General features: G+C 50.1%; 3 protein-coding genes across 10 annotated transcripts in view; 1 reads left to right on the forward strand and 2 right to left on the reverse strand.

Annotated features, from left to right (window-relative positions):
• The window catches only part of USF2 (upstream transcription factor 2, c-fos interacting), a 39,276-nt gene extending 26,064 nt beyond the window's left edge, over positions 1-13,212 (reverse strand). For both annotated transcript variants that reach the window (XM_084815351.1, XM_084815350.1), the window contains exon 1: positions 12,952-13,212. In XM_084815351.1, coding sequence (XP_084671477.1) covers positions 12,952-13,004 — 53 coding nt within the window. In that variant the 5' untranslated portion in view covers positions 13,005-13,212. The remainder of the gene's footprint in view (positions 1-12,951) is intronic.
• LOC146337836 (uncharacterized) overlaps positions 13,044-25,400 on the forward strand; it is an 83,328-nt gene continuing 70,971 nt past the window's right edge. For 6 of the 7 annotated variants that reach the window (XM_084815348.1, XM_084815344.1, XM_084815349.1 and 3 more), the window contains exon 1: positions 13,047-24,420. In XM_084815348.1, coding sequence (XP_084671474.1) covers positions 24,406-24,420 — 15 coding nt within the window. In that variant the 5' untranslated portion in view covers positions 13,047-24,405. Of the gene's footprint in view, positions 24,421-25,400 lie in introns of all 7 variants that reach the window. The other variant, XM_084815342.1, reaches the window with a different exon arrangement.
• C10H8orf90 (chromosome 10 C8orf90 homolog) lies at positions 22,841-24,029 on the reverse strand. Its single transcript, XM_084816323.1, has 2 exons — positions 23,960-24,029; positions 22,841-23,679 (listed from the first exon to the last, which is right to left on the reverse strand). Exons 1-2 carry the CDS (start codon positions 24,027-24,029, stop codon positions 22,841-22,843), a joined length of 909 nt encoding a protein of 302 aa, XP_084672449.1.

Raw genomic sequence — 25,400 nt, forward strand, 5'->3', positions numbered from 1 at the left:
GGGGGAACAGATCGCTCCCCCCCCCACGGACCCAAGGTGAGGGGGTTTCGCACACCCCTGCGGCCCAGCTGCTGACAGGGGACCCCTGGGTTACAGAATTCCTTTCTCCTCAGTGCAGAATTTATATTGCCTGGGCACAGAATGTATTTTTTCTGCCCCAGGGCAGCTCCCACTGATTTAGCAGTTCCTGCTTCGCCTGAGACAATCTCTTACGGTGCGGTGCCCAGAGAGATGCAGTCCCATCTCGGATGTGGGGAGCCATGAAGCCACACTTCCTGCTTCCTCCCATCGACTGGGGACCTTGATATTCAAACCCAGACATTCCTGAAAGCAGGAGATTCCGACGCTGATGTCTGCTGCAAGAGTTCAACATTAATATCCTCTTGCTTTCACAGAGACGGGATGAAGGGAAGGCACGCAGCTGCTCACGGAGAGCAGACTAGAGAGCTGGAAGGCATTCAGCTATCTTAATCCGCTGGCAGAGGAAGATAAGGCCTGTATCTCCACAGGATGTTGGCGCAGAGCAGAACAGCGCAGAGATGCCGCTGCCATGCAGACGAGGGAAGGGGCCTAAGGCACAGAAGTGAGGCTGGGCAAAAAAGCTGTAAAGCAGGGGTGGGGAACCTTTTGGGGAGAGGGTTCTTGAAGGCTCAGGGATAATCCTTCGGGGGCTGGCGCCAGATTGGGCAAGGCCAGAGCCTGAAGTAGGCAGGGTCACTTTTATTCTCACTCTCTGCCATCCCCCCCCCCTTTTCTTCCTTGCCACCAACGTGAAATTAGGCCGCGGGCCACAAATTCCCAACCCTGGCTCTAAAGGGCCAGTTGTTTGAACCAAGCTGGCTCGAGACCTCCCCCTCGAGCAGGGCTGTGCATACACCACGGAGTCCAAAGACGCGCTTTGGTGCCAAACCCCCAGAGAGTTGTTTTTTCCTAGATTTGTCTCAGAGGCATACTTCGCTGTTCCCAAAAAGGCAGACACATCTATTGTCTCAACGCACTGCCAGAACAATGGGCAGGCGTCCTCCTGGCAGCGGCAGGACAGCCCAGCGAATTTGTTTTAGGCATGACGCTTTTATTTCACCCTTCCTCCATGGAGCCCAGAGCTACGTACATTTTTCTCTCCTCTGCTCCTGTCTATTCTCACAACAACCCTGTAAGGTAGGTTAGCCTGAGAGAGGAGGAAAGTGGCCCAAGATCGCCCAGTGAGTTTCTCAGCTGAGTGGGGATTTGAACCCAGATCTCCCTGCTCCTTGTCCAACCATCTAACCACTATACCTTCCATTTTGCAGCACGAGTCTGGGCTCAAAAGCTGGGACTCTGCTTTTTCGGAAGTGGCGACGCTTCTGGGACTCCCCTGAAGCTGCCCTTTTGTAGCAGAGAGCTGCATCAGGAAATCCCGGGATTCATTCACTGACTTGGAACATTTGCCAGCTGTTCTCCAACAAAGAATTCTCAAAGCAGCCTATGTTAAGGGTGGGGAACCTGCCCCCTCCAGATGTTGGTTTACTCCAATTCCCATCAACCCCAGGCAGCCTGGCCAACAGGGAGGGATGACGGGAGTAGTAAGTGCATCAGTGTCTGGAGGGCCACAGGTGCCCGAGCCGTGGCCTACGAAGTAACAAGTTGTCTTAGAACCATGTCTCAGCCTCGCATTTAAGCACTAGCCTGGTAGCCATAGGCAAGCAGGAATTCCATGCAGGGGAGCCGGCAGGGATGGAGGAGGATGGATGGAGCACTTTATCCCTCCTCTGTGCCCAACACAGAAATGCAGTGGACAGCTGCAGGAGGGAAGACATTCTCTGTTCCTCTTCTGCCAGGCCCAAGCAGGTTATTTATTACTATTATTGCAGGTGAGTAACTTCTGTGGACTTATTTGCAGGCTGCAGTAGAAGTATGTGTGAATAGTCCCCCATCTCTATCCAGCACTTGGCTGCCAAAATCATTCACTGCTCTCATCAATCTGACCATGCAACACCCCCCACCCTTTAAATCTCTACCTAGCTACTCTCAGATGCAGCATAAACATCCTATCCTTCCCTTCAAAGCCCTCTGTATATTATAATAATATAATTATAATAATTATTATCATTATTATACTTTGCCTTTCCGTTAGAAATGCTCAAAGTAGCTTTCATCGCTATGACATTGAAACCAATCAGGTAAAGTTGCTAACAAATACAAAAAGACCGCGGATAATCACAGTTCAGAATATTACACTGGGGAGATTTAACAGCACGATCCCATCCACGCCTACTCAGAAGTACATCCCACTGAGTTCAATAGGGCTTACGGCGGGTTAGGGTTTGGGGGGGTAGGGTTTTTTAGAGCAGTGCTGTTTTGTTATGTCGTTTTGTTCAGTCAATTATGTAAATTCCTTGTATTTCGTGTTATTAGTACTGTACGCTGCCTAGAGTGGCCGGGTAGCCGGCCAGATGGGCGGCTAATAAATCTAATAAATAAGTGCACATATGGGAGCATGTCAGCAGGTCGGAGGAAGGCCATCAAAGGGAGGGGGTGAGGCAGACTGCTAAAGCCACAGAAAAGGCCCTCTCCTGTGTCACAACCAAAGGCAGCTGAAATGCTAGAGAAACACACAGGACAACCTCTCCAAAAGATCTCAATGAGCAGGCAGGATTTTTGGTCTTTTCTGCTCTTGTAGCCTGATACATCTGTGCTTTTGCTCCTCCAGCCATCATTTGCCGTCATTTGCTCCTTCAAATGACACCGCCCTTTCTCCTTTGCTGCGCTTTATTACTTTGAACTGCCTCCCAAAACAAATGACACCACCACTCCTATTTCCTTTAAATCTCACATCTTCCATGAATCCTTTGGCCCCATACCGTTCTGAGAACTATATTTCGGGGTGGGGGTGTCAGTAAGATAAAGCGCATCCAGGCAGCACCTGCAACACTCATGCCCCATTATGTGCCCAGGAGATAATTTTTGGAAAACAGACCATTTTGTTTCTGAACTCTCGCTAAGAAAAGCTCATAATCACTGAGCTGATTCCAGACTGAACTGGGGAGGGGATGGGGCCCCCTCACCCATCACTACTTCATCGCAGCTCCTCTATTTCCCTGGACCACAATTCTACAGCCTTCAAAAACGCCACTGGTTCTCTGCGTCCGTCGTAAACCCACCTCACAGCCCCTTAAGTCTTATGTGATGGCCCCCAACTCTTCCTCGGTAGCCCCGGGGATCCCCAGCCTTTTTGTATCCATGGGCACATTTGGGAATTTGGGACACTGCTGTGGGCACCACCACAAAATGGCTCCCATGGAGGATGTGGCTAGTCACAGAATGGTTGTGGTGGGGGCCTGCCATATGTAAGGGAGAGAAATACAGAGGCTAGAGGCTGGGAGGAAGGGGGAGATGGCTCCTAGCCTGCCCAGTCTTCCTCTGACCACACAGACCTTTCCCCTTTCCTCTCTTTCTCTCCACTCCCAGGCTCTAGCTTTGCTATTTCTCGCCCTTCCCTGACCCTACCCTTCTTCTTCCTCTCCCTTCCTAGACCCTAAACTTGCTCTGTCTCTCCCACTCACCTGTTTATCTTGCTGTTTCTCGCCACTCCCAGCCTCTTGCCTAGCTATTTCTCTCCACTCAAGCCCTTTCCTCACTATTTACCTCACTTCCCCATCCCTAGCCTGTTCTTCCTCTCCCTTCCTAGACCCTAGCCTTGCTCTCTCTCCCCCACTCACTGGTTTATCTCGCTGTTTCTCTCCACTTCCAGCCCCTACCCTCATTATTTCTCTCCCCCACCACTTCCCTTCTGTTGCTCCCCATTCCTAGCCTATCTCTTTCCCACCCCTCTGCCTTGCTTTCTCTTCCTGCTCGCTGAACAGCTGATAAGCAGCAGGTCCAGGAAGAGGAAGGAGAACTGGCGCCCTACCATTTTTCAATCGTTTATTAAGAACGTTGTTTTGAAGGGAGCAGCGAGTGAAGAGCTTTGCGGGTACCGTTGGTGGACCCCACGGGCACCATACTGGGGACCTCCTGCCTTATGTAGGATGTCTCTGCTCCATCCCCACCCCCATTTCATCAGGCCACAGTGTTGATGCAGCTGCAAAGAAGGCAAATGCAATTTTAGGCTGCATTCATAAAACCATCATTTCCAAGTCACGGGAAATAAGGGCCCACTTTACTCTGGACTTGTCAGGCCTTCTCCGGGATACTGTGTCAAGTTCTGGGCAGCGTACTTTAAGGATACAGACAAAACTGAAGCTGAATCCTGATAAGACAGAGACCCTATGGGTCGGCGGTACCCAGGTCCAGGAACTGGGCTGTTTGCCTGTTCTCAATGGGACTGCACTCCCTCTGAAGGAGCAGGTATGTAGTTTGGGGTGTCCCTGCATCCACTTTTGTCACTGGAAGCCCAGGTGACCTTGGTGGCCTGAAGCACCCATTACCAACTTCGGTTAGTATGCCAAGTACACCCGTTCCGGGTAGGGATAGCCTAGCCACAGTATGCTCATGATTAGACTACTGCAATGTACTCTGTGTGGGGCTGCCCTTGCGCAGAATGCAGCAGCTAGGGTGCTCACTGGCTCACCCAGGTATGCCCACATAACACCTGTGTTAAAAGAACTGCACTGGCTGCCTATTTGTTACTGAGCCATGTTCAAGGTTATTTATTGTTATACAAAGCCCTAAACAACTTGGGACCAGGATACTTAGTAGTCCATTTTCCCTTATACATACTAGGGATGCTGCAGAAATTCGAGACAGATTAATATGAGGTCGGATTTCTAAGAATCCGACCTGCGGAATCTACCGCGGAGCGCCCCACTCAGGCCATGCAGAGTCCGTGGACTTTCGGATGATTTTTTTACTTTCCCAAAATTTACGCATATAAATCCATAGAAAAAATACGCAAGTTTTTGCTGAGGAAACATTGAATGGAATGGGGGACAATACATTATTCACCTCAGTACGTAACATTTAATGTAAACACCTATGTAAATATCTACGTAAATATTTATGCAATCATTTCCGTAGATTCCACATGACGAAAAAAATACTCGCATCCGTCTGTGGGCGGATGGCGGAATGAAAGGCAAAACCTGACGATCTGCGGAACAGACAGAGCAGATTTTACACAGTCCGTACATCCCTAATACATACCCAGCCAATCTTAAAGATCGTCAGAGGAGGCCTTGCTGGTCATTCCGAAACTAACGGAATGTCGCCACGCAACACCTCGATGGCGGGCCTTCGTGGTAGCAGCATCCACCCTTTGGAAAATCCTCCCCTGTGCAGTTTGGGAGGCAGAAAATGTGGCGTGTTTCAAATGTCTCCTGAAAACGCACTTGTTCACCAAGGTTTTCCCTGGGTTGTAATTAAATTAATTAAGGTGCTTCACCTTACTGCTCATTATATTGCTCTTATTGTACTCGGAATTGTTTTTAATGTTGCATTTTAAATGTGATTTTAATACGTATATGGAAACGGGTTAGGGATTTTATTATATTTAGTGGTATATAAATATTAGAATAAACAACTAAATAAGTAAATTGGAACAGGTCCTGAGGGGGGCAATAAAGATGGATAACAAGACTTTTTTTTTTTTTTTTAAAGCCCTCTAAGTAACCAGGTTAGGCCTGTTTGGACTGGAGAAAAGAAGACTGTATGTGTGTGTGGGGTGAGGTTGGGAGATACCACGGCACGGTCTTCAAGAATAGGTTGAATGAGCAGCCATCCATTCGGTATGCTCTGGATTTCCTGTCTCAAGCAAGGAGCTGGACTAGATGACCTCAAAGAAACCCTGTAACGCCATGTTTCTATTTAGACACACTTCCTTCATCCAGCCGGAGAGGTGGCCCTCTCCTCAATCATCTTCCTTACCACAGAGCCTAGGAATGTATGAGAATTTAGTTTTTGCTTGCAAAAATGTAAGCATGCCATGTTCAAAGCTCCACATGTGAGGGCAAGCACGTCTCCTTGAAAATATTCGTAAACTGCCAAACGCGTACTTACGTTCATCTTATTCCCGATTCTGTGTTCAATTTGTGCAAATTTCCTCTGTAGACTGAATCAGCCCCACTTTAGCCTAAGGAGGAAATTTGGGCAAATCTCCCATTCAATCATGGCTTGATTTGCACAATTTTCCCACTTTTTCAAACACCAATGGGAATCAGGCACGTGATTGTTCGGAGACTCCTGGCAATTTTGAACATTGCTCATTCGCCAATCCCTAACAGAGGCCCCCTGCCCGCCCAATATTCCCCTCTCTTCTCCCCATTCCACCCCACACCCTACCCTATGCCTGCCCAGCCAGAAGCACCTTCAATGTAGGGCACACTATATACAAATGTTAAAAAAACCAAACCCACACATATCAACCTGATTCCACAAGAACTAGCACAGGGACAAAGTGGATAGAGACCTTCTTTTTATTAGCAGAGGCGACACAGAAAGGTTCTAATTATTCTTACAGCTGGGAAAGGCGCGCGGAATGTCTCTGGGTTAGAAAGGGGACCTCATGTACATAACAGAGGAGGGGGCTATGAGGCGTCTTGATAAATTAGGTTTGGGCAAATGGCAGCACACCTCTGGGAATTTCACCGCAGCAGGGCTGAAAATGAGACAAAGGTCCTCAAGGCCGACGTGGCCCAGACCAGGAAAGGCGTTACCATTTGACTCTGCTGCAAGTATAAACTGGGCCTGTGCACTATATCCTCCACCACCCAAAACATGTGCATGGTGCACAGTAGAATGTTTGCATTGAAAGCATCAATTGTGCACGCGCTTCATGTTTCTGTGGGCTAGTTCAAGGGTGGGCAACTTCTGGCCCTGCAGATGTGTTGGCTTACAACCAACCCCATCAGCTCTAGCCAGCATAGCCAATGGATGGGAGTTCCAGGCCAAACCCTTTCCAAAGTACATGGAGACCCTGGACTACTCAGCTACCAGCCTAACCCCCTACCCCAAGCTTATTTATTTACAACATTTGTATACTGCTCCGCCTTCCCGCCCTGCCTCCTTCTTCCGCATATAATGGTTTTTGTGAACCGCCCAGAGAGCTTTGGCTATTGGGCGGTATTGAAATGTAATAAATAAGAAATATTTTACTTTTATTTAAATACAGTCACAGACCAGCCACTAGGAATACCAAATATGAGTCAAGCTAACAAATACAAATACAGTACCAGCTATAAATACGAAGCATATATAGAACAACAAGTTCAGATCAAAACTAGCGTCAATAAATGTATTAGTATCAGCTAATACCAAGATGAATTGTAATAAGATGTAACCATCTGATTCCTAAAAGAACATGCCCGGGCACAGAATGTTGCCACCTTAACAGTAAGTTCCTCAGTAGACCCTGAAAGAAGAAGAGAGGAGTAAAACCTATTAGATCTGCCCGGGAATTTTATTAAAATCAGGGCAATATAATGGGAATGAATGTCCTTATAATATCAACAGTATAATAAGACATGTTCAAATGTTTTAACCATGCCCGATTGACAGGGGCAATCATGTGGAGAGTGCGGGATTTGTGAGTATCTCCCTTCCAGAAGAGCTGATGTCAAGACGTTAAATCCAGGGTAAAGGCTCTGCGACATTTAGGGGTTTCCAGAACATAAAGGTCATCTGCGGAAGCAAAGTTTTTATTGTGATTACCAGGTGCTGGATAGTACCGAGCCCTTGCTCGGTCTTCCTGTAAGGCTACATCCCAGATCCATTGCGTGATTATTTCTTTTGCTCTCAGAAATCTCAGGTATATTAAGATTTGGGGGGAGAGTCTAAATACATAATAAATAACCCCCAGAGCTGGTGCCAGTATCCGGCACCTTTGGATATCTGCTCAGGCACACTGTGAATGCCTGCCTGGCCCCTCAATTTTTCTTTCTTTGCCCAGCACATTGAGCAGCACCCCAAATTAACACCACCCAGAGGAATTGTGGGAAATCAAAAGGGCAGCTGAACCCAGCTGCCCAGGGCTGCTCTGACTGAAACCTCCACAGCTGAGCACGCTCACTGGAGGACCCTGAAAGGAGGAGCCCACCAGAGGACACTTTGCTGGCATGCCAAGAAACCCGGGGCCCGTCCTGACAACACCTTCACCATACACTGAAGAACTGCGTTCAGAAGTTCTTCACCTCTGTTCCCCATTAACGGCCCTCTGGGGCAATCTACATTACAACTTTAAACTGGTTTCAAACCTGTTTTTAGTGATTACGGCTACCAAATACAGGAATTCTGGGAATTGTAGCTCTAGGAAGAGGGGCTGCTTGGGCAGGGGTCTCTAGCAAAGAATTCTCAGTACCCTCATGAAACTGCAGGATCCCTTTAGATAAACCAGTTTGAAACCAGTTTAAAGTTGTAATGTAGATTGGCTCCCACTCTCCCATAAGCCAAAAGTGGGCAATAGATAGTTTGGCCTACAACTCCCATCATCCCTCACCATTGGCTATGATGGCTGGAGCTGATGGGAGTTGTAGGCCAAAAGATTTGGAGGGCCACAAGTTACCCACCCTGTCCATGACCACTTGCTGTTCTACCCCCTGCCCAGCAGGTGTGCACACCCAACCCCAGGGAAGAGCTGTGGCTCAGCAGCAGAGCACACAAGGTCCCAGGTTCAATCACTAGCGTCTTCAGAGAAAAGACCCCTGTCCGAAACCCTGGGGAGCCACTGCCAATCCACCTAGGCCAGGGGTGGGCAGACCGTGATCTACCAGCAGATTTGCAATAGATCAGCAAGGTTTCCTATTGTTCCTGCTCAGTTTGTTCCCACCGCTGTCATTCTCCTCCTAAATTAGGCTGCTGAAGCAAAGAGAGATTGAGGTAACCAGGAGTGGACTTTGAGGACGAAAGGGTCTGCGAGCTGAGCTTGGTTCTGGTAATGAAAACAAATGTCTGGCTTCAGGACGTGCTCAGAGACACCTTGTCCTTTAATTGAAGGCCCAGTTTGCACGCAACAGCAGCAATTCCTGGTTGCTTAACCCAGGAATTGCCACCTCCATGTGGAGTGACAAGCTCTGCGCTCATCACTTCCATTTTCACTTAACAATCCAGGAATGCCGTTCCTGGGTTCTTCTGTGACGTCCAAACCCAGAAACTGTCATGAGCCTTCCTGGGTTGTTACCTGAAAACGGAATCAACGAGAATGCTGGTCATTTCACTTGCTGGAGGAAAGCCTGGGTTAAACAACCCAGGAACCATCACCATTATGTACAAACTGGGTCTAAGTATATGCCTTTTGCTCCCTGCTCCAACTGGTGGATCTCTGGGGTTCTAGCAAAATAAAAAGATCCAACAATCCTGAAGTCTGCCCACCCCTGGTGTAGAGCTGGATGGACTGACACCATATAAGGAAGCTGCCTACGTTCCTCCTGGTACCATCAGTGATTTCTGGCTCCCGTCAAGTTATACTTCTCTTACCCCAACCTATATATAAGTATTTAGGCCGCAGCTGGAGCATGTCCCTGCTTAGGAGATTTCTCTCTTTTAATTCAGCCCCCCCTCCTCTCCCTGAAAATGTCCTAATATGAAAAGTCTGTGTGTGTGTTGGGGGGGGGGGGGGGAGAAGATGGATAAGCAACTCATTAAGTTCCTCTTATATGCCATCAACAAAAGTAAAATAACATAGGTCTTTCAGCCCCCTTCCCAGTGTAGCATACTGGCAAAACACTGTGATGTCTGAGCTTCTCAAGTCCCCGGTTCAATTTTAAAAAATAAATAAATAAATAAATAAAAGATCAGCCTTGAAAATAAGCCCTCCCCAAGTTATTAGCTTGCAAAATTCTTTACTAGCCTGCTGGGGGTTCACAAAGGAAGGGCAGAAACACATTTCTATACCAGGCGCCAGGGAGAGGGTGTCCCTCCTCTAGCAGCCTGCTTGGTTTCTATGCTGGGTGCAGCACTCCCAACCCTCCTCTGCCAGCCTGCTCACTCTCCTGCATGCACTTTCTGGTCGCCTATGGAGACCAGGCCAGTGCTTAAATATGAGACTCATTTATTTAACGTTACCGCATGTTTATCCCAGCCTTCTTCCAAAGAGTTCAGGGGAATCTCCATGGTTCTCCTCTGCCCCCATTTTATCCTCACTACAACCCTGTGAAGTAGCGTAGGCCGAGAGATATAATGACTGGCCCAAGGTCACTCAGCAAGCTTTATAACTGAGTGGGGATTTGAACCCAGCTCTCCCCTCCAATGCTAGTCTAACCCCAAACTCAGCAGTGTTACTTGGTCTTAGACAAGCTTTTCATCTCTCTGCCTCTTTCCACTTGTCATGCAATATGATCCAAAGGGATGTGAGGCAGGACATCTTCCTGAAGCTAAGCATGCTCTTGGATGGGAGGCTGCCTATGCGAATGTCGCCTAAATTCTATTGAAGAAAGGCAGAATAGAAAAAGAAATAAGTGTCCTAAAACAGGGGTGGGCAACACAGCGCTCGTGGGCACCTGTGCCCTTTCAGACACCTCTCTTGGGGCCTGCCGAGGTGCCCAAACCCCTCCCACTTTTTATTTTTTAATTAAATAACAAAGGTTCTTGCTGGCAGCAGCTGGGATAGCTTCAAAGCAAAGTGAGGACCTCCAGCTCTTCCCATATTCTTTTCCCATTAATGCCTCTGAGTTACATGTGGGGATGAGAGGCATCCTTAGGAAATGAAGATGGCAGGTGGCTGCAGGGTGACACTTTCCTCTGCAACATGCCCATTTCATGGTGGTGCCCAGGACCGTTTCTCCAATTGCCCAATGTGCCAACAGACCCAAAACCTGCCCCTCTCCTAAACGCAGCTCATATATTTAAAGAGCTTGGAACGGTTCAAGCATTTGATGTAAGCGTGAAAAACCATTTGTCCTCCCTCTTCTGACAATGCAACAACTTTCACCACCCCTCCCAACGTGTTCTGAGAACAAATCCTGGGTCATCTGCTTGCCAGACGTTGTTGACGAGGGCTTGCCTTCAGATGTTGCTGGACTATAACTCCCACCCGCCCCAGCCAGCAACAGCTGCTGTGTATGGGAGTTGCAACCCAACAGCATCTTGGGGTCTTTCCCAGCTGTACACAGAGATACTGGGGATCGAACCTGAGGCCTTTAGTATGCAAAGGGTGGAGCTGCTGCCCACCTCCCGCCAAGCCCCCAATATCAAAAGATACATATCCTATTACTCCTTCCCATAGGAATCCTTCTGAACACCTATCTCTTCTAACCATAAAACACCTGGGGATCATAGCCTTTTACCCTCCTATATGTGCTTACTCAAAAGACAACTCCCAGGATGCTAAGATGTTCCTGGGAAAGGAGAGTCAGTATCAACTCAGCTCTGCTAAGCCCACACAGTAGCTTTTACTAGCCTAACATGTACCTCTCTTAGTCATTTATGGCAACACACCCCTCTCTTCCAGATTACTAAACCTCCCCAGTCTGGTCACCCAGGGGCCAGTTTTCCTCACCACGGACGACCTGAGCAGCTCTTTACAAGCCTGGGGTAAGTGCCACAGCATGGTGCAATTCTCCTCCAGTGGATCTGCCAGACTGCCACATGGTAGACTGTGCTGCTTGAAGCAAGGGCGAAGCTCTCCTGCAACCCAGGAAACAAGGGCTACCCCCAGGTGGTGAGACATGGCATGAGTGTGGCCCACATGAGGACAGGTCTGGGGGTGGGAACTGGCCCCTGGATTCCCTGAAATTGCCCATCCCTTCCCTAGAAGGTCCTCAACACACACCCAGGGCCGTTTCACACATTACAAGCAGTAAACCTGGCACTGCAACCGAGGTACACAGCTAATCCCAGCTCCCCAGTGTACGTGTGCATATGACGTGTGTATTAGTCAGGTCTATACTTAACATCTGTACGTGCATGATATTTTAGGTGTACGCACAAACCTGCACTCCCACCCCACACACACTCACAAACAGTAACGTATGAACAGGCTTTTGGCCTTCTGTGAGCGGGATTCTCCACAAGCCTTTAAGCCCCAAACCAGCGGTTTCACTCAGCTCCTCTGCCTGTGTTTTCTGCCCCTTCACCCCAACCCCAGTTCCCTGTCCAGCAATTCACCTAGTTATTCTATTATTTATTACACTCCCTGCCTCCCTTCCACTAAGGAGATCTGGATAGAGAAGGGGGTGGAAGAGATCCTTCTGTGGCCTTTCAAAAAACCCTCACAACAACCCCGTGAGGTGGGCTGGGCTGAGAGATCGCCAACGGCACAAGGTCGCTCAGTAAGTTTCACGGCCGGGTGGGGACTTGAACGGGAGCCTAGTCAGGCACTCCAACCCAGCCTTCCCCAACCTGGCGACCCCCAGATGCTTTGGACTCCACCTTCCAGCATTGCTGACCATAGGCCATGCTGGCTGGGGCTGCCGCGACTTGCAGCGCCAAACATCTGCAGGGCAGCAAGGCTGGGAGAGAGCAGCTGTAACCGCTACCCCACACTGGGCTCTCTCCCTCTCAACCCCACCGGTCCCTTTCGCGGCTCTTTGTCTTTCCGGCCGATCCGTGGCCTCCCAGGTCCGGCTGCCTCTCCGGCTGCTTGGCAACTCTTTGCTGATCAGGCCGGCCGGGCAGTCGCTTTCTTCCCTGTCACTTTTTCTGGCAGGGCGGGGAGGGGGGCGAGGGGGGTGAGGAAAAGGATCCCGTCCCTATAACGGCACAGACCCCTCCTGATCACAGCCTCCCCGTTTTTCTGTCCTTAATTCCAGGCTCTAAAACCTCCCCTCCCGATCAGCTCCCTAGAATTAACCCCCCCCCGCATACTACCCCCCCAAAAAAGGTCCCCGAGAGCTGGTCTCCCAAGCTCTCTGCCTTGTCCTCCATTTTGTTCTCCCCCTCTCTGCGCTGCTGCCGCCACCGCAGGACGAGACGGAGGCGGCGGATCATGGCTGGTTCCCTCTCCCCTCCCCCACCCCTCGTAGGCCCGTGCAGAGAGCGGACGACGGATCCCCGAAAAAAGGAGAGAGGAGGACCGGGGTGGGGGGGGGGATTCCCTCTCCTTACCTGGAAGCAGCGGAGGCGGTGGCTGTGTCCAGGCCGGGATCCAGCATGTCCATGGGGGGAGAGGGAAGGGGGAAAGGGGGGAGGGAGGGAGGGAGAGGGGAAGGGGGGAAAGGCCCCGCAGCACCAGGGGGAGAGGGGTGGGGAGGAGGCAGGAGAAGGAGGGGATGAGTTTTAAATCTCACGCCGGATGGAGGTAGAGGGGACGCGGAGGAGACACGGGAGCCGAGGCGCTGATCACGGGGACAAACACTCGGGTCATGTGAGGAGGAAAGAGAGAGAGAGCGAGCGAGCGAGCGGTTCTCCCCCTCCCTCCCCTCCTCTCCTCTCCTCTCCTTCCCCAGCTGGGAGCCCGGGACACGTGAGGGGGACGAGACGGGAGAGCGTGGGAGCCGGAGGAGGAGGATGCGGATGCGAGCGAGGGGCACGAAGAGGGGGGACCCGCTGCGGCGGCTGCGGATGGGACGCCGGCGGCCTGCTTTGGAACGTCGGCGCGCGGCAGCGGATGGAACGTTGCAACAATCCGGAGCGAGAGGGGGAGGGGATAGAACGTTGCGACGATCCGGGGCGGGGGAAGCGAGGGAGCGGAGCGGGGCGGGGGAGGAGGAGGAGGAGGAGGTGGAATGGAACGTTGCAAACGAGCCGCCGCGGCGGATGGAACGTTGCGAGCTTCGATCGAACGTTGCGACAGCGTGGGCGGGGGAGGCGCGTTGTTGCTCTGTGTGCGGCGCCGTGTTTTTTTAGAGCGTTGCAGCGGCGCGGACCGACACCCCCCCCCCGCCCCGCCCCGCCCCCCGAAAAAAGGGGGAGCGGCGGAATCTTGCCGCGGCAGGCCTACACCGAGGAAAAGCGTGTGTGTGTGTGTGTGTGTGTGTGTGTGTATGTGGGTAGGTGGGCGATCGGCTATTCAAGATTTCCCCCTGCTTTGTGGCCCCAGAGCGCATGCGCGTATGCTCAAGGGGCTAGGCAGCGGGTGGGTGGGTTAGTGGGGGGTGCTGACAGGTCGCCCCCCCCAGCCCGAATAGTCTCTCACTGGTGTGCCGGAGGGGAGACCGGGACTGGGATCTATTTAGCCAGGGCAGCGCTGAACACTCGTTCAAAAAAAAAAAAAAAAAAGATTGCGAAATCTACAGCGCGTTGCGCTCGGAGGCAAATGCCGCTGAACTCCGCGTCCGAGGAAAGGAGCGCAGGCTCCGAGGTTGCACGTCCCGTCCGGCCTTGCCGAGCGCTATTGAGCATGCTCGGCGCGGGGAGCGTTGCCGGAGCTGACGGAGGCTGCAACCCTGTGCGCGCTTGCCTGGGGGTAAGCCCCGCTGAGCACGCTGTGGGACTTCCCGGCACATATGCCTGGGGTTGCGCTGCAACGACGCGGCCCGGTTATACGGGTACTGGGAACCGTGGGAGAAAGCTATCCCTTGTGCGCTCCCAGAATCCGAAAATGGAGTCATCGGCTCGGCTAGCCGTGTCTAAACCTGCGTCCCGCAAGTTGTTTCCACGTTACGCGATGCATCACACAAAGCTCGCTTTGTCCCGAATTTACTGGTAATCCCTGGATTACCTCATAGGCTACAAGGTAACTCCCAGAATTCTAGGCGGGCTAGGGGGCTGATGGGAGTTGAAGGCTAAAACATCTGGAGGGCACCAGATTGGGGAAGACTTGGGAGTATTCGGAGAGACGTTCACCCCTCCCTTGTGGCACAAAACCTTGCCGCGGTTCCCAGCCTGCTTCCCTCTAGGTGTGTTGGGCTACAGCTCCTATCATACTTGGTCAGCACTGTGACGCCTGGGGTGGTGGGGGTTGTAGTCCAGCACATCTGGAGGGCGCCAGGTTGGGGAAGGCTGCTCCATCATTACTTTGAAGTCATGAGCATGCTCAGTTGGAGTAATTGTGCCCGGTTCTTGCCCTTGCTTGGAATCCAGTTCCCCTAATCAAAATGCTGACAGGAGGAATCTGTTTTAGGAGAAAGGGGAGAGGGGCAGGGATTGTGTGAATCCATATATTACAGTTACATAAGACTAGGATACATAGAGGGGATGCAGATGGCAAATAGAGTGCATATCCAGTAGTCTATTGTGTCTTACAATGCGATCCTATGTATGTCTACTCATAAGTAAGTCCCATTGATTTCAATGGGACTTCCAGGTAAATGTATCCTGTAAATGTAAGTCCCATTGAACTTAATAGGGCTTGCTTCTGAGTAGACATGCATAGGATTACCCTGTTAGTTGCTTTTAAAGGTTGCCAAATTCAGCCCAGAAAGTGGACAGCTGATACCATTCCAGTGAGAAGGACCTGTGTGTTTGTGACTCAGGGCAGTGAAGAGTTGTGCAGCTTGATCTTTTGCATGTTTATTCAGAAGTTAGCCCCATGGGATACAGTGAGACTTCCCTCCAAGATCGCAGCATTAATTTCCGCTGTCTCCTTCCTCTAAAAAGAGCAGGGGGCTCAGCTAGGTGGTCCTTTGGTTTGACTTACATACAATAAGTTTGACTTTATTTTTTGGGGTGGGGACGGGAAGGTCTACAAGACAACCAGGCAGACCAGTAAAGAAGCCTTTCTTGAACACCAGCGGGTCGAGAGAGGTCATGTGATAAAGCCTGCTCGCTTATAAAGGCTTCTGGAGATGAGCTTGCTCTTCGTTGGGAGTTGTGGGGTGGGATTCAGTTTGCTCGGCCTGTGACTTGGTAGAAGCAAGGTCTGATATCGGTGAGGAGGAAAATCCCTTGATCCCAACAGACCTGGCATCAGCATCTGGCATGGTGGGGCAAAGGTTGGGTCCTCAAGACGGCCCACTGCTGCTGATGTCAGACTTCTTTTAACAGCCTGGTGCTCTGAAAAGGGTGAGGCAGCTGCAGCCACTGCTGTCTTAATTTCCCCTGAATGCCTCTGGGCCCCAACATAGAGCCCAGAAGCATTCTGGGGAAATGAAGATGGCGGTGGCTGTGTCAGCCTTGCCTAGCACTTCTCTGCGTAGTGCCAGGCTGCATGCTGCTGCCCATCCCACTGCTGCTTGCGACGGTGTCACCACCCACCCTGCTGCCCCCTGATAAGTTGGGAAGGGGGTGGGCAGGGCATTGCTGCCCAGGGCCTCAAATCTGGTGCCAGCCTTGTATCCAGCTCCAGAAGCTGGAGCAAGTGCAGAATGCAGCAGCTCGGCTGTTGTCAGGAGCTGCCCTTTCCCGGCATGTAATTCCTTTGCTGAGGGAACTGCACTGGCTGCCTATTTGCTACCGGGCCAGGTTTAAGGTTTTAGTACTAGTGTACAAAGCCCTAAACAACTTAGGACCAGGATACCTGAGAGTGCCTTCTCCGTTACCAACCTGCCCGGCCACTGAGGTCATCAGAGGGCATGCGCCTGGTGGTTCCACATGGACCTATGGTCCGATTGGAGTCCACCAGGAGAAGAGCCTTTAGTGTGGTGGCCCCCTTTCTTTGGAATTCCCTGCCCCTGGAGGTCAGGCAGGCACCAACACTGTGTTGTTTCCGGCCCCTCCTGAAAACAGCACTGTTCCAGGAGGCATTCCTCAGTTGACCAGTCACAGTTTCTGTTGGCATGGTGTGTGTTTTTTTAAGTATAATTTTAATGTGGTGTTTTAATCTTTTATTCTTTTACTGTTTATCTTTGGTGTTCACTGCTCCAAAATCTGTTCTAGATGTGGAGCAGTATATAAATATTGTAAATAAATACATCACGAAGTAGGTATCAGTCATACCGGGGAAATGCCCATCTCACTGAGCACTCCTAAGGAAAATTTGACTCGGGTGGGTATTAAGCTCGCCCCATAGTATTCTGAGTTGGATCCTGCTTTAGGTATACCTCGAGTAGACCCACTGAAATCAGTGGGACTTAAGTTCATCATGGCTAGCTTGGGTACTGTCTGTTTCAATGGGTCTGCTCTAAGGATGGCCAAGTCTGGATCCAATCCTCTGTGTTTGAGTGTGGCAATCCCTTATGCCAAAGAGAAAGCTCATAATACTCACCCAGTGAGCTTCATGGCCGAAGTCACCTAGTGTGCTTCATGGCCGAGTGGGGACTAGAGCCGGGATATTCTGAGTCCCAGTCCAACACTCTAACCCCTACTCCGCACTGAACAACCCCAGCCCAAGTTCAGACATCACAGAGACATTCCTCACAATAAATCATTCGTAGGTTGTTCCTGGAAACAAAGTGGCTTGTGCGCTATGCGCATCCCTGCATGTTATGGGCTAATTAACCCAAGAATTGCCACCAAAAGCTGTCGTTATGTCTGAACAACCCAAAGAGTCAACCATGAAGCTGACTGGATGACCTTGAGTCAGCCACTATCCCTCAGCCTGACCTACCCCACAGGGTTGTTTGAGAGGATAAAATAGGGGGTGGGGAGCACACCATGTACACTGCCATGAATGGCAGGATGAATGGCAAGATATAAATGTAATTAATAAAATACCGATCTTGAAGTAAATAAAAATAAGTGAGTTTAGGGAGAAGGGGGAAGGGTTTTGTGAGCAGATTGCTGACTTGTAAATGTGACTGAATAATGATCAGAGATTGGGAGAAAGGGAGTGGAGCCAGGAGAATGGAGCCTTATGGGAACCCCGGAAGGCTGGATTACGTGCTTCCTCCCCACAGAGGGCTGGATTTTGCCCCCCGGTCTGAGGTTCTGCAGCTGTGCCTTGGAAGGAAGTCACTGGAGACTTAACGCCGTTTCTGTGACAAATTTCTAGGGAACCCACCATGCCACAGGGTTTCTTGCAGAGTGCAGATCAACTCTGCTTCCTTTTCAGATCAACCTCCAGCATAGATGGAGTCCTACACAGGCAGACCTCACTTGCCCCCGTTCCTTCTCCCAGTGTTACCAGGATGGGATTCCCTTCCCCTCACCCTCTACAGGCCTGTTCATGTGCTACGCGTGGATTTTACTTCACATGATTGGTTTGCCAAAGAAGAATTCCCACTGGCCCCCAAATGCGTAAGTGGCAACCAAGTGTTGGAAGACGTAGGCCGGCTATTTGCCTTGCTTGTGAGATATTCCAAGAGGGAGGGACAGCTGCCCCAAGCTGACATGCCAGGCCGAGGTCCAGTCAGCCATGCCTCTGAATGACTTCCGATTTCAGTCCAATGAGCGCGAGATACAGCACCAGGAAAGGTCTTGAACCCAGACCCCAGAGGCCAAGCTCCAGTGCATTCCTTCCTATGGGAGGAGTCCCCAACATACCACCCATGGGCATCTCCAATGGCACCCATGAATGGGTCCCCAACTTGATGCCCATGGGTACCAAATATATATTAAAAAATCCCCCCACTTCTTAAATATGCATATATGGATTTGTATGAAATGTATACAGCTTTCTAGCAATTATACATGGGCTTCAACAAAAGTGGGCCAAAGTCCAAATAAGTAGCCATTTGAAGATGGCATCTGTGTGCCACTCAGTTACTGAAGACATGAGATGCTCAATCCATTGCATTATAGGAGGTGAGTGTTTATCCTTCCAATGTTGTAATATCAGTCTTTTAGCTGTCAAAAGGGCACAGATAATCCATTTACGCTGACCATGTATTAACTTCTAGGAAGCAGGTAAATAAATTAAAAGAGTGTGTACGTCAGTGAATATTAAAGGCTGTCCCAGTTCAATTTTCCCCCTGTGTCATACCCTCCCCGCAAAAAGAAGCAGTTACTGGACATTGCCAAAACATGCAGTTTAAAAGAAGCATTAGCTGTATTGCACTGCCAGCAATTAGATGAATTAGACAATCCCCTATTAAAGGGGTGTTGCAGTGTCCATTAAACACAAAGCAAAAATTTTTGCGGACTAAAATGCAGCCTAAGATCTGTAGACCCGAAAGGCAGACGTCAAAGTGGTGATCTGCTGATTAGGCATTTTGTGGTAGTGCCCACAGCAGTATCAAATTCCCAGATGTGCCCATGAGTCCAAAACGTTTGGGGACCCCTGTCCTATGGCTCTCACCATCAACTGCAAGTCAAGCAAAGAGCCCCGTGCTTCAAGGGCACCACATAGGCCGGGAGTTGTGGCACGGTAGAAGTTATATTGGGATCTACCAGTACAACTCTTGAGATTTGCAAGAGATCACCAAGGACTGCTGACTCCCAATTGTTTAAGAACAGAAGCCACATGAAGGCTTATTTTCCCCCACCTCAATCCCTTCTAGATTTGGCTGCAGAGATGGAAGAAAACTTGGGAGCAGAACAGGAGTGGATTTTTGTATGCCTGGATTGTGAGCTCAGTTCTGGAACTGAAGACAAATTTCTGGGCTGGGCATGTCTTCAATGTCACCCTTGGTTCCTAAACTCCCAAGAGAACGTTCCTTCCCCGTCCCAAGCCAGTATCTTCCACCTGGTGGACCTTGGGGCCTAAAAGGCAAACCTCAGAACTTGCAACTCAAGGCCAAAGCAGACATTACTCTAAGGGTGCAATCCTATGCAGATAGGCGGCCGCCTCCGAACTCAGAGGCGACCGCCTATCCAATGCAGGGCAGGAGAAGCACGGAAGGGATCGTTCCCTCTGCCCTCATGCCCTGCATTTGTGGCTAGACAGCCAATTTTGGCTGTCTAGCCATGGGAGGGCTGAGCGAGGGAGGAGGCTGCTGGACAACACATGGGATGTGTTGTATTGGCATTTCCGCCCTCCCCGCCCTGGAATGCCCTGTTTTGGCTGCTCCGCACCCCTCTGGCAAGCACGGTGCATGGGGCTGTTCCGCGCTGCCTGCGAGGCAGCGTGGAATGGGGGGAAGGTGGGCTCTCTGGGAACCAACCTCAGAGCGCAGGCTTTGAGGTCGGTTCCTGTCTAGCCACTGACTAGAGGCCATAGGATTGTTCCCTCCATTTGTATCTGGCAGCTATGTTTTTTCTTCAGTTTTACTCTAGGGGCTTGATCCAGATTGGAACCCAGCAGGGGGGTAGGGGAAGCTTTTAAGACCTGGAACTGGTACCTTGTACCTAGTCTAGAGTAAAAAGTCTGGATTACTTAGTGTAGCTTCTAGATATAGATTTAAAGAACTGGCTGTTTTGAGCCTGAGCAATTTCTCCCATCCGATAGGCCTTGAGTGGTTATGGCCCAGCTCCCTTCCCTTGTATGCTTTCAAAACCTAACTCCATGCCCACCTGTGTTTGGATTATGTTATCAGCAACTTGCCCTTCAGCTCTTCAGTTGTTGCCTTTGGGGCTTGACCTCTTGCCTATCTTAAACTACATTACCTGTTTCTGGGCTTTTTGCTGTTTCTGGAATTTGACCCATGCAAGCCCTCAACCATACTGCTTACCTCTTGGCCCTTTGGATTGATGACAAATAGCCTCGTGACCCAACCATTTGTGGGGCCCTGCTGGCACTTCTGAAGTTTTTATTTATTATTTCTATACTGCCCAATAGCTGAAGCTTTCTGGGCGGTTCACAAAAATTAAAACCACAAAGCGCAGGATGAAGCTACGTGAAATAGGAATGCTTAAAATCACAATATAACAGTACAAGCAGAATAAAACCTAGCAGCAATGCAGAGATTTAAAATACAGATTTAAAACAAAGCTAAAAGACTAGGAAGCTAAAATGGTAAAATACTGGGAGAATAAAAAGGTCTTCACCTGGCACTGGAAGGAGTACAATGTAGGTGCTAGGCAAACCTCTCTAGTGAGCTCATTCCACAGCCGAGGTGCCACTGCAGAAAAGGCCCTCTTCCTGGTAGCCACCCACCTCACTTCCTTTGGCAGCAGCTCATGGAGAAGGACCACTGAGGATGATCTTAGGATCCAGGCAGGCACATATGGGAGGAGGCAATCCTTCAGGTAACCTGGCCCCAAGCTGTTTAGGGCTTTGCATGTTAATACCAGCACTTTGAATCGGGCCTGGAAATGGACAGGCAGCCAGTGCAGCTGGAAAAGTACTGGTGTAGTGTGATCTTGTTGGCTGGTCCCTGCTAACAATCTTGCTGCCCTATTTTGGACTAGCTGAAGTTTCCAGACAGTTTCAAAGGCAGCCCCACGTATAACACATTTCAGTTATCCAGACGAGAGGTTATCAGACCATGGATAACTGTAGCTAGGCTATCTCTGTCCAGATAAGGGCATAGTTGGCATACCAGCCTAAGCTGATAAAAAGTGCTCCATGCCACTGAGTCCACCTGTGCTTCAAGTGACAGTCCTGGGTGCAAGAGCACCTCCAAACTACGCACCTGATCCTTTAGGGGGAGTGCACCCCCCTCCAGAACAGGTTGAACATCACCTAGCTGGGCCGACAAACCATCCACTAACAGTACCTCTGTCTTGTCTGGACTGAGTTTCAATTTGCTTTAAACATTTGGTAGGGACCTTTCTACAGAGCACTGGAGGCAATGCATGACAAAACACTAAAATTACAAGCCAAAGAAAAACAAAATATTTTACGAAATACATAGAAGCAAGCAAGCGCAAGAATGACATTATAGCTACCCCTACCCAAAATAACAGGCACCTAAACTGTGAAGGTTTTGGAAAACAGGTTGGTCTTTACAGTCTGGTGAAACACATGGCGAAGAGAACCAGAGAGCTTTTCTGGGAAGATTTTTCTGCAATGTAGGTGCCACCACCAAAATGGCCCTACACCATTAATTGATGTAATATACCCTCCTAAAGGGTGGCACAGGGACTAGGGTTTCATCCATAGACTTGAGAGGAAGGGGGGGAAGAAGCAGTTACTTTTGTGTGGTCTCTCCCCCCGCCCGCCCTTATAAAAGGTTGCTTGGTTAATGGCAGTCAGGGTTTTAAGCTAAAATATGGTGGCATTTTGGCCCCACCCCTTTTGCCCTTGGCCCTGCCCACCACTGGAATGCAGCCCCCAAGAGCTTCTCCAAAATTGAATTTGGCCCCTGGCCTGAAAGAGGTTCCACCCACCCCTGAAATGGTAGGAAGTGCTCCCTGAGCTATGCAAGACCCAGGGTATTTAAGGGCTCAAGGTAATAAGCAGCTCCTTGAACTGGGCACAGAATCTCACTGGCACTTTGTGCAGCTGAATCAAAAGAGCCATGTGTGTGTGTGTTTTGTGGCCCATTCTAGGCAGTGGTGTTGTGGAGGCAGGGCTTGCAGGGACTGACAGCCCTGGCACTTTTTCATTAGCAGGGACTCTGATGTCATCCGCCACCCCCCTCAGAATTCCCTGTTCCCTCTGAGCTTGGCTGCGATCCTCACTGTAGCTGTGGGGGGGAATGAATTTTCCAAGCAGCAATATATTGTTCCATGTTGGAATGCAGAGTATTTGGGATGACTTGGTCTGGAATGGGCAATGAAGACCTATTTGCTTTACCAAAGACGTGCTCCTGGTGGAGATGAAAACTCCTAGAACTGGTTTGTTGATATGGATCGACACAGCTGCCTGAAATTTTTTGACTGCCCTTGGAGACTGTCACAGTGAACGCCCGCATTTCCAAATTGACCACTACACCACTGACCCTAGTCAACAAACAGGCCATAACCTCCTCCACTGGCTGCAGCTTCCAAGCCATCTTCAAGTGCAGCTCCCCACGCAGAGCACAATGCAGTAGTCCAGACTGCAGATCTTTTGTAATTTTTTTTTAAGAGTGCCAAGGTGACAGTTGGACAGTATTTTTGCCATCCTATTGATCTCAACAACAAAGCTCCAAGGGGTAGAAGACAACTGTGTGTGTGTGTGTTTTTATTAACCTCCTTCCTAGATATTGGGGCACAGACTTGGCTTGTGAGATAGACATCTATAGCTGTGTACAGTGTTTAGCATTACAATTCCTGGCTTTCCTTATCAATGGCCATCAATGTCTGGAAGTGGTGGGAGGGAGGTTTTGGTGCCACGCAGTCATGGCAAAGTCATACAAAGCAGCAGCATTCACAGTCTTTAAAAAAAGTCCCACTTGAAGAGCATTGCTCACATCTGGAACACTGATGGGGACTAGAATGGCCCGTGGTGCGTGGGGCTCATGAACTGAATGTTGATGGGCTGGATTGGGGCCGAATTTGGGAGAGCCACAGGGGCGGGTTGGATGTTCCGATGGCCTTTGCCATCCTGCAGTAGAAAGGGCGTCTCGGCTGGAGCTGCGGTGGCCACGCAGGGCATGCTGGTGATGACCATGATGTCCGGCCTCAAGGAGGGCCCAGTCTCTTGCGGCGACGGCAGCCCCGGGGTGCTGGCGAGGGATGCTTTGCTGGCGTAACTCAGAGCCAGCTGCTCCAGCTGTCTCTTCTTGAAGAACGCCTGAGTGGTGGCATGCAGTGGCTGGAGTAGGCGAGGGACAGGTTGCCCCGGGTGGAGGAAGAAGTCAAAGCCGGCGCAGTCGGCGGAATTGAAGGCGGGCGGTCCAGACCCTTCGCCCTCTCTGGGCCAGGCGAAAGGGAATGGGAGGGTGAAATCCTCGGTGAGTACTCGGATCGCAAAGTCGTCCTCTTTGCCAAACTCTTTGTAGGCCCTCTGGATGCTGTGGAAATGCTCCTCCCATTTCTTCATGTCCCCATCGTAGATGTCTGGGAAGGTGCCTGGGAGGGTCTGAACCAGCCTTGGAGGTGAGGAGGCAGTTGCTGAGCTCAGCAGGCTGTAGACAACTCCGGTTGGGGTACTGGGCGGAGCTGTCTGGTTGAAGATGGCCGGTGGCGGTAGGGATGGCAGCAGTGGTGGGATCAGGAAGTCTTGTGAGTTGTTCCCTAGGCTTCCCCCAGGTTTGGGGCCAAATCCTTCAATGGGAAGGGACTTACCTTGTGGCAGTGGGGCAGGAAGAGCTGGGGTCCCTCCATCGCCTGTGAGCACACAATCCAAAGACAACAAGGTTAGAATTGGGTATCAACAAATCCACTCGCTAGCTCGCCGGGATAAGTGTGCCAACCTTCTGGCGAGCGGGACACCCAGTGGACCGCAGATATTCCTCCTGGGAATCTGATTGGTGCCACAATTTGGAGAAGGTAAAAAACAGCAGGAGTCCCTTCTGAATAGTGGAAGAGGCTCACACTTTTTCTGACCTCAGTATCCTAGCACAAATGAGAGAAGAGTCTGTCTCTCTCCCAAGCCCTTTCCGTGTACCAGAGGACTTAATGGAGAAGAATATGGTAACAACCACAAATGATGGCTGAGTACTAATCTCATCTGGCATTTACGGACATCCGGTTAAATTTGCAAGAGAGGACAAAGGGAGATCTTGGCTGTGATAAATGGCCATGCAGAGTAGATCCTTTTTAGCAGTGGCACCTATTCAACCAAACAATTCTCACCCACTCCCAGTGAAGTCGAAAGGGAGGTCAAGATCTTTTTATTTACCAAGTCCTTTTAAAGGTGAACTAGATTAATTATTGACTTTTTCTTTCTGTTTTTATTCTTGTCTTTCACCCTTTTTTTAGGCAGATGATTTTTCTTGTTAGTCTTCAGATGCCATTTGGCTCTTGGGAAAGTGGCCCATAAAGGATGCAAGCAAACACTCCAGGAAGCTGGATTCATTTAAACATGACCTCAAGACATCAAGAAGTGGGAACATGGAAGCAGGTTTGGTAAGGATGAATAAGTCAATGGGAAGTGATGGAAGCTGTAAATGAAGGGATGGATGAGTAAATTAAGGAAGTGCGATAGGGAATGATGATAAGGATGCAGTAGAGAAGTAGATGTCAGAGGAAGAAAAATGGAGGACTTGGAAAACATACGTGAGACCATTTTTCTTAAGAGTGGCAGGGCTGGTGTCAAGTGTAGGCATAGTTGGGCACCTGCCAAGGGCCCACACCCCAGCAGGGGCCCACTTTTGAGGGCCTTGGGCAAGAGACCCTCAATGGGCTCCCTGCCTTCTTACCACTACTGCCAACAACTGCTGTTGCTCCTTCTTCTCCTTCTCATCATTGCTATCGCTTGCTTTCTTGACAGGCACAGATCCCATGAGCAAGTAGACAAGAGCATTTACTGCTTCCCTTTCTCACCACCACTGTTATCTGGGTTACCAGACCAAGAGGCCAGAGAATGAGCAGGGTGCAATGATGAAGAGGAGGAGCAGATTCAGGGGGCTCCTGTCAGTGGGCCCCCACTGGGGTGCGGGCCCTTGGCAAGTGCCCAGCTATGCCTACCCTCAACACTGGCCTTGCTCCCTGGCCTTGCTCCTCCACTTCAGCATTGCAACCTGCTTGTTCACCTGCCTCTCGCTCTGTCCCAGAAATGGCGTTGGTGGGAAAGAGGAGCTGTAGAATGCCGCTGCCTGCTTCTGTCCGCCTGTCAAGCAACCAAGTAGTAGCAAGGATGAGGAACAACAGCAGCAGATGACAAAGGTAGTGGAAAGGGAAATTCACCGAGAGAGGAGGCTGATTGAAGGAGTCTGGTCTGAAGGCCCTGAAAAACCTGAAGGCGGCACTGAACAGTAGCTTTATTTATTTATTTATTTATTTACTGCTCTGCAGCCAAAGATTTCAGAGTGGTGAACAGCAAGGATAAAAGAATTCAACACCATGTTAAAACAATTAAAACATTTTAAAAGAGACTAGTTCCGATA

This window comes from Heloderma suspectum, chromosome 10, assembly GCF_057233095.1.
Source record: "Heloderma suspectum isolate Gila_16-S chromosome 10, 16-S_ref, whole genome shotgun sequence".
Taxonomy (NCBI): Eukaryota; Metazoa; Chordata; class Lepidosauria; order Squamata; family Helodermatidae; genus Heloderma; species Heloderma suspectum.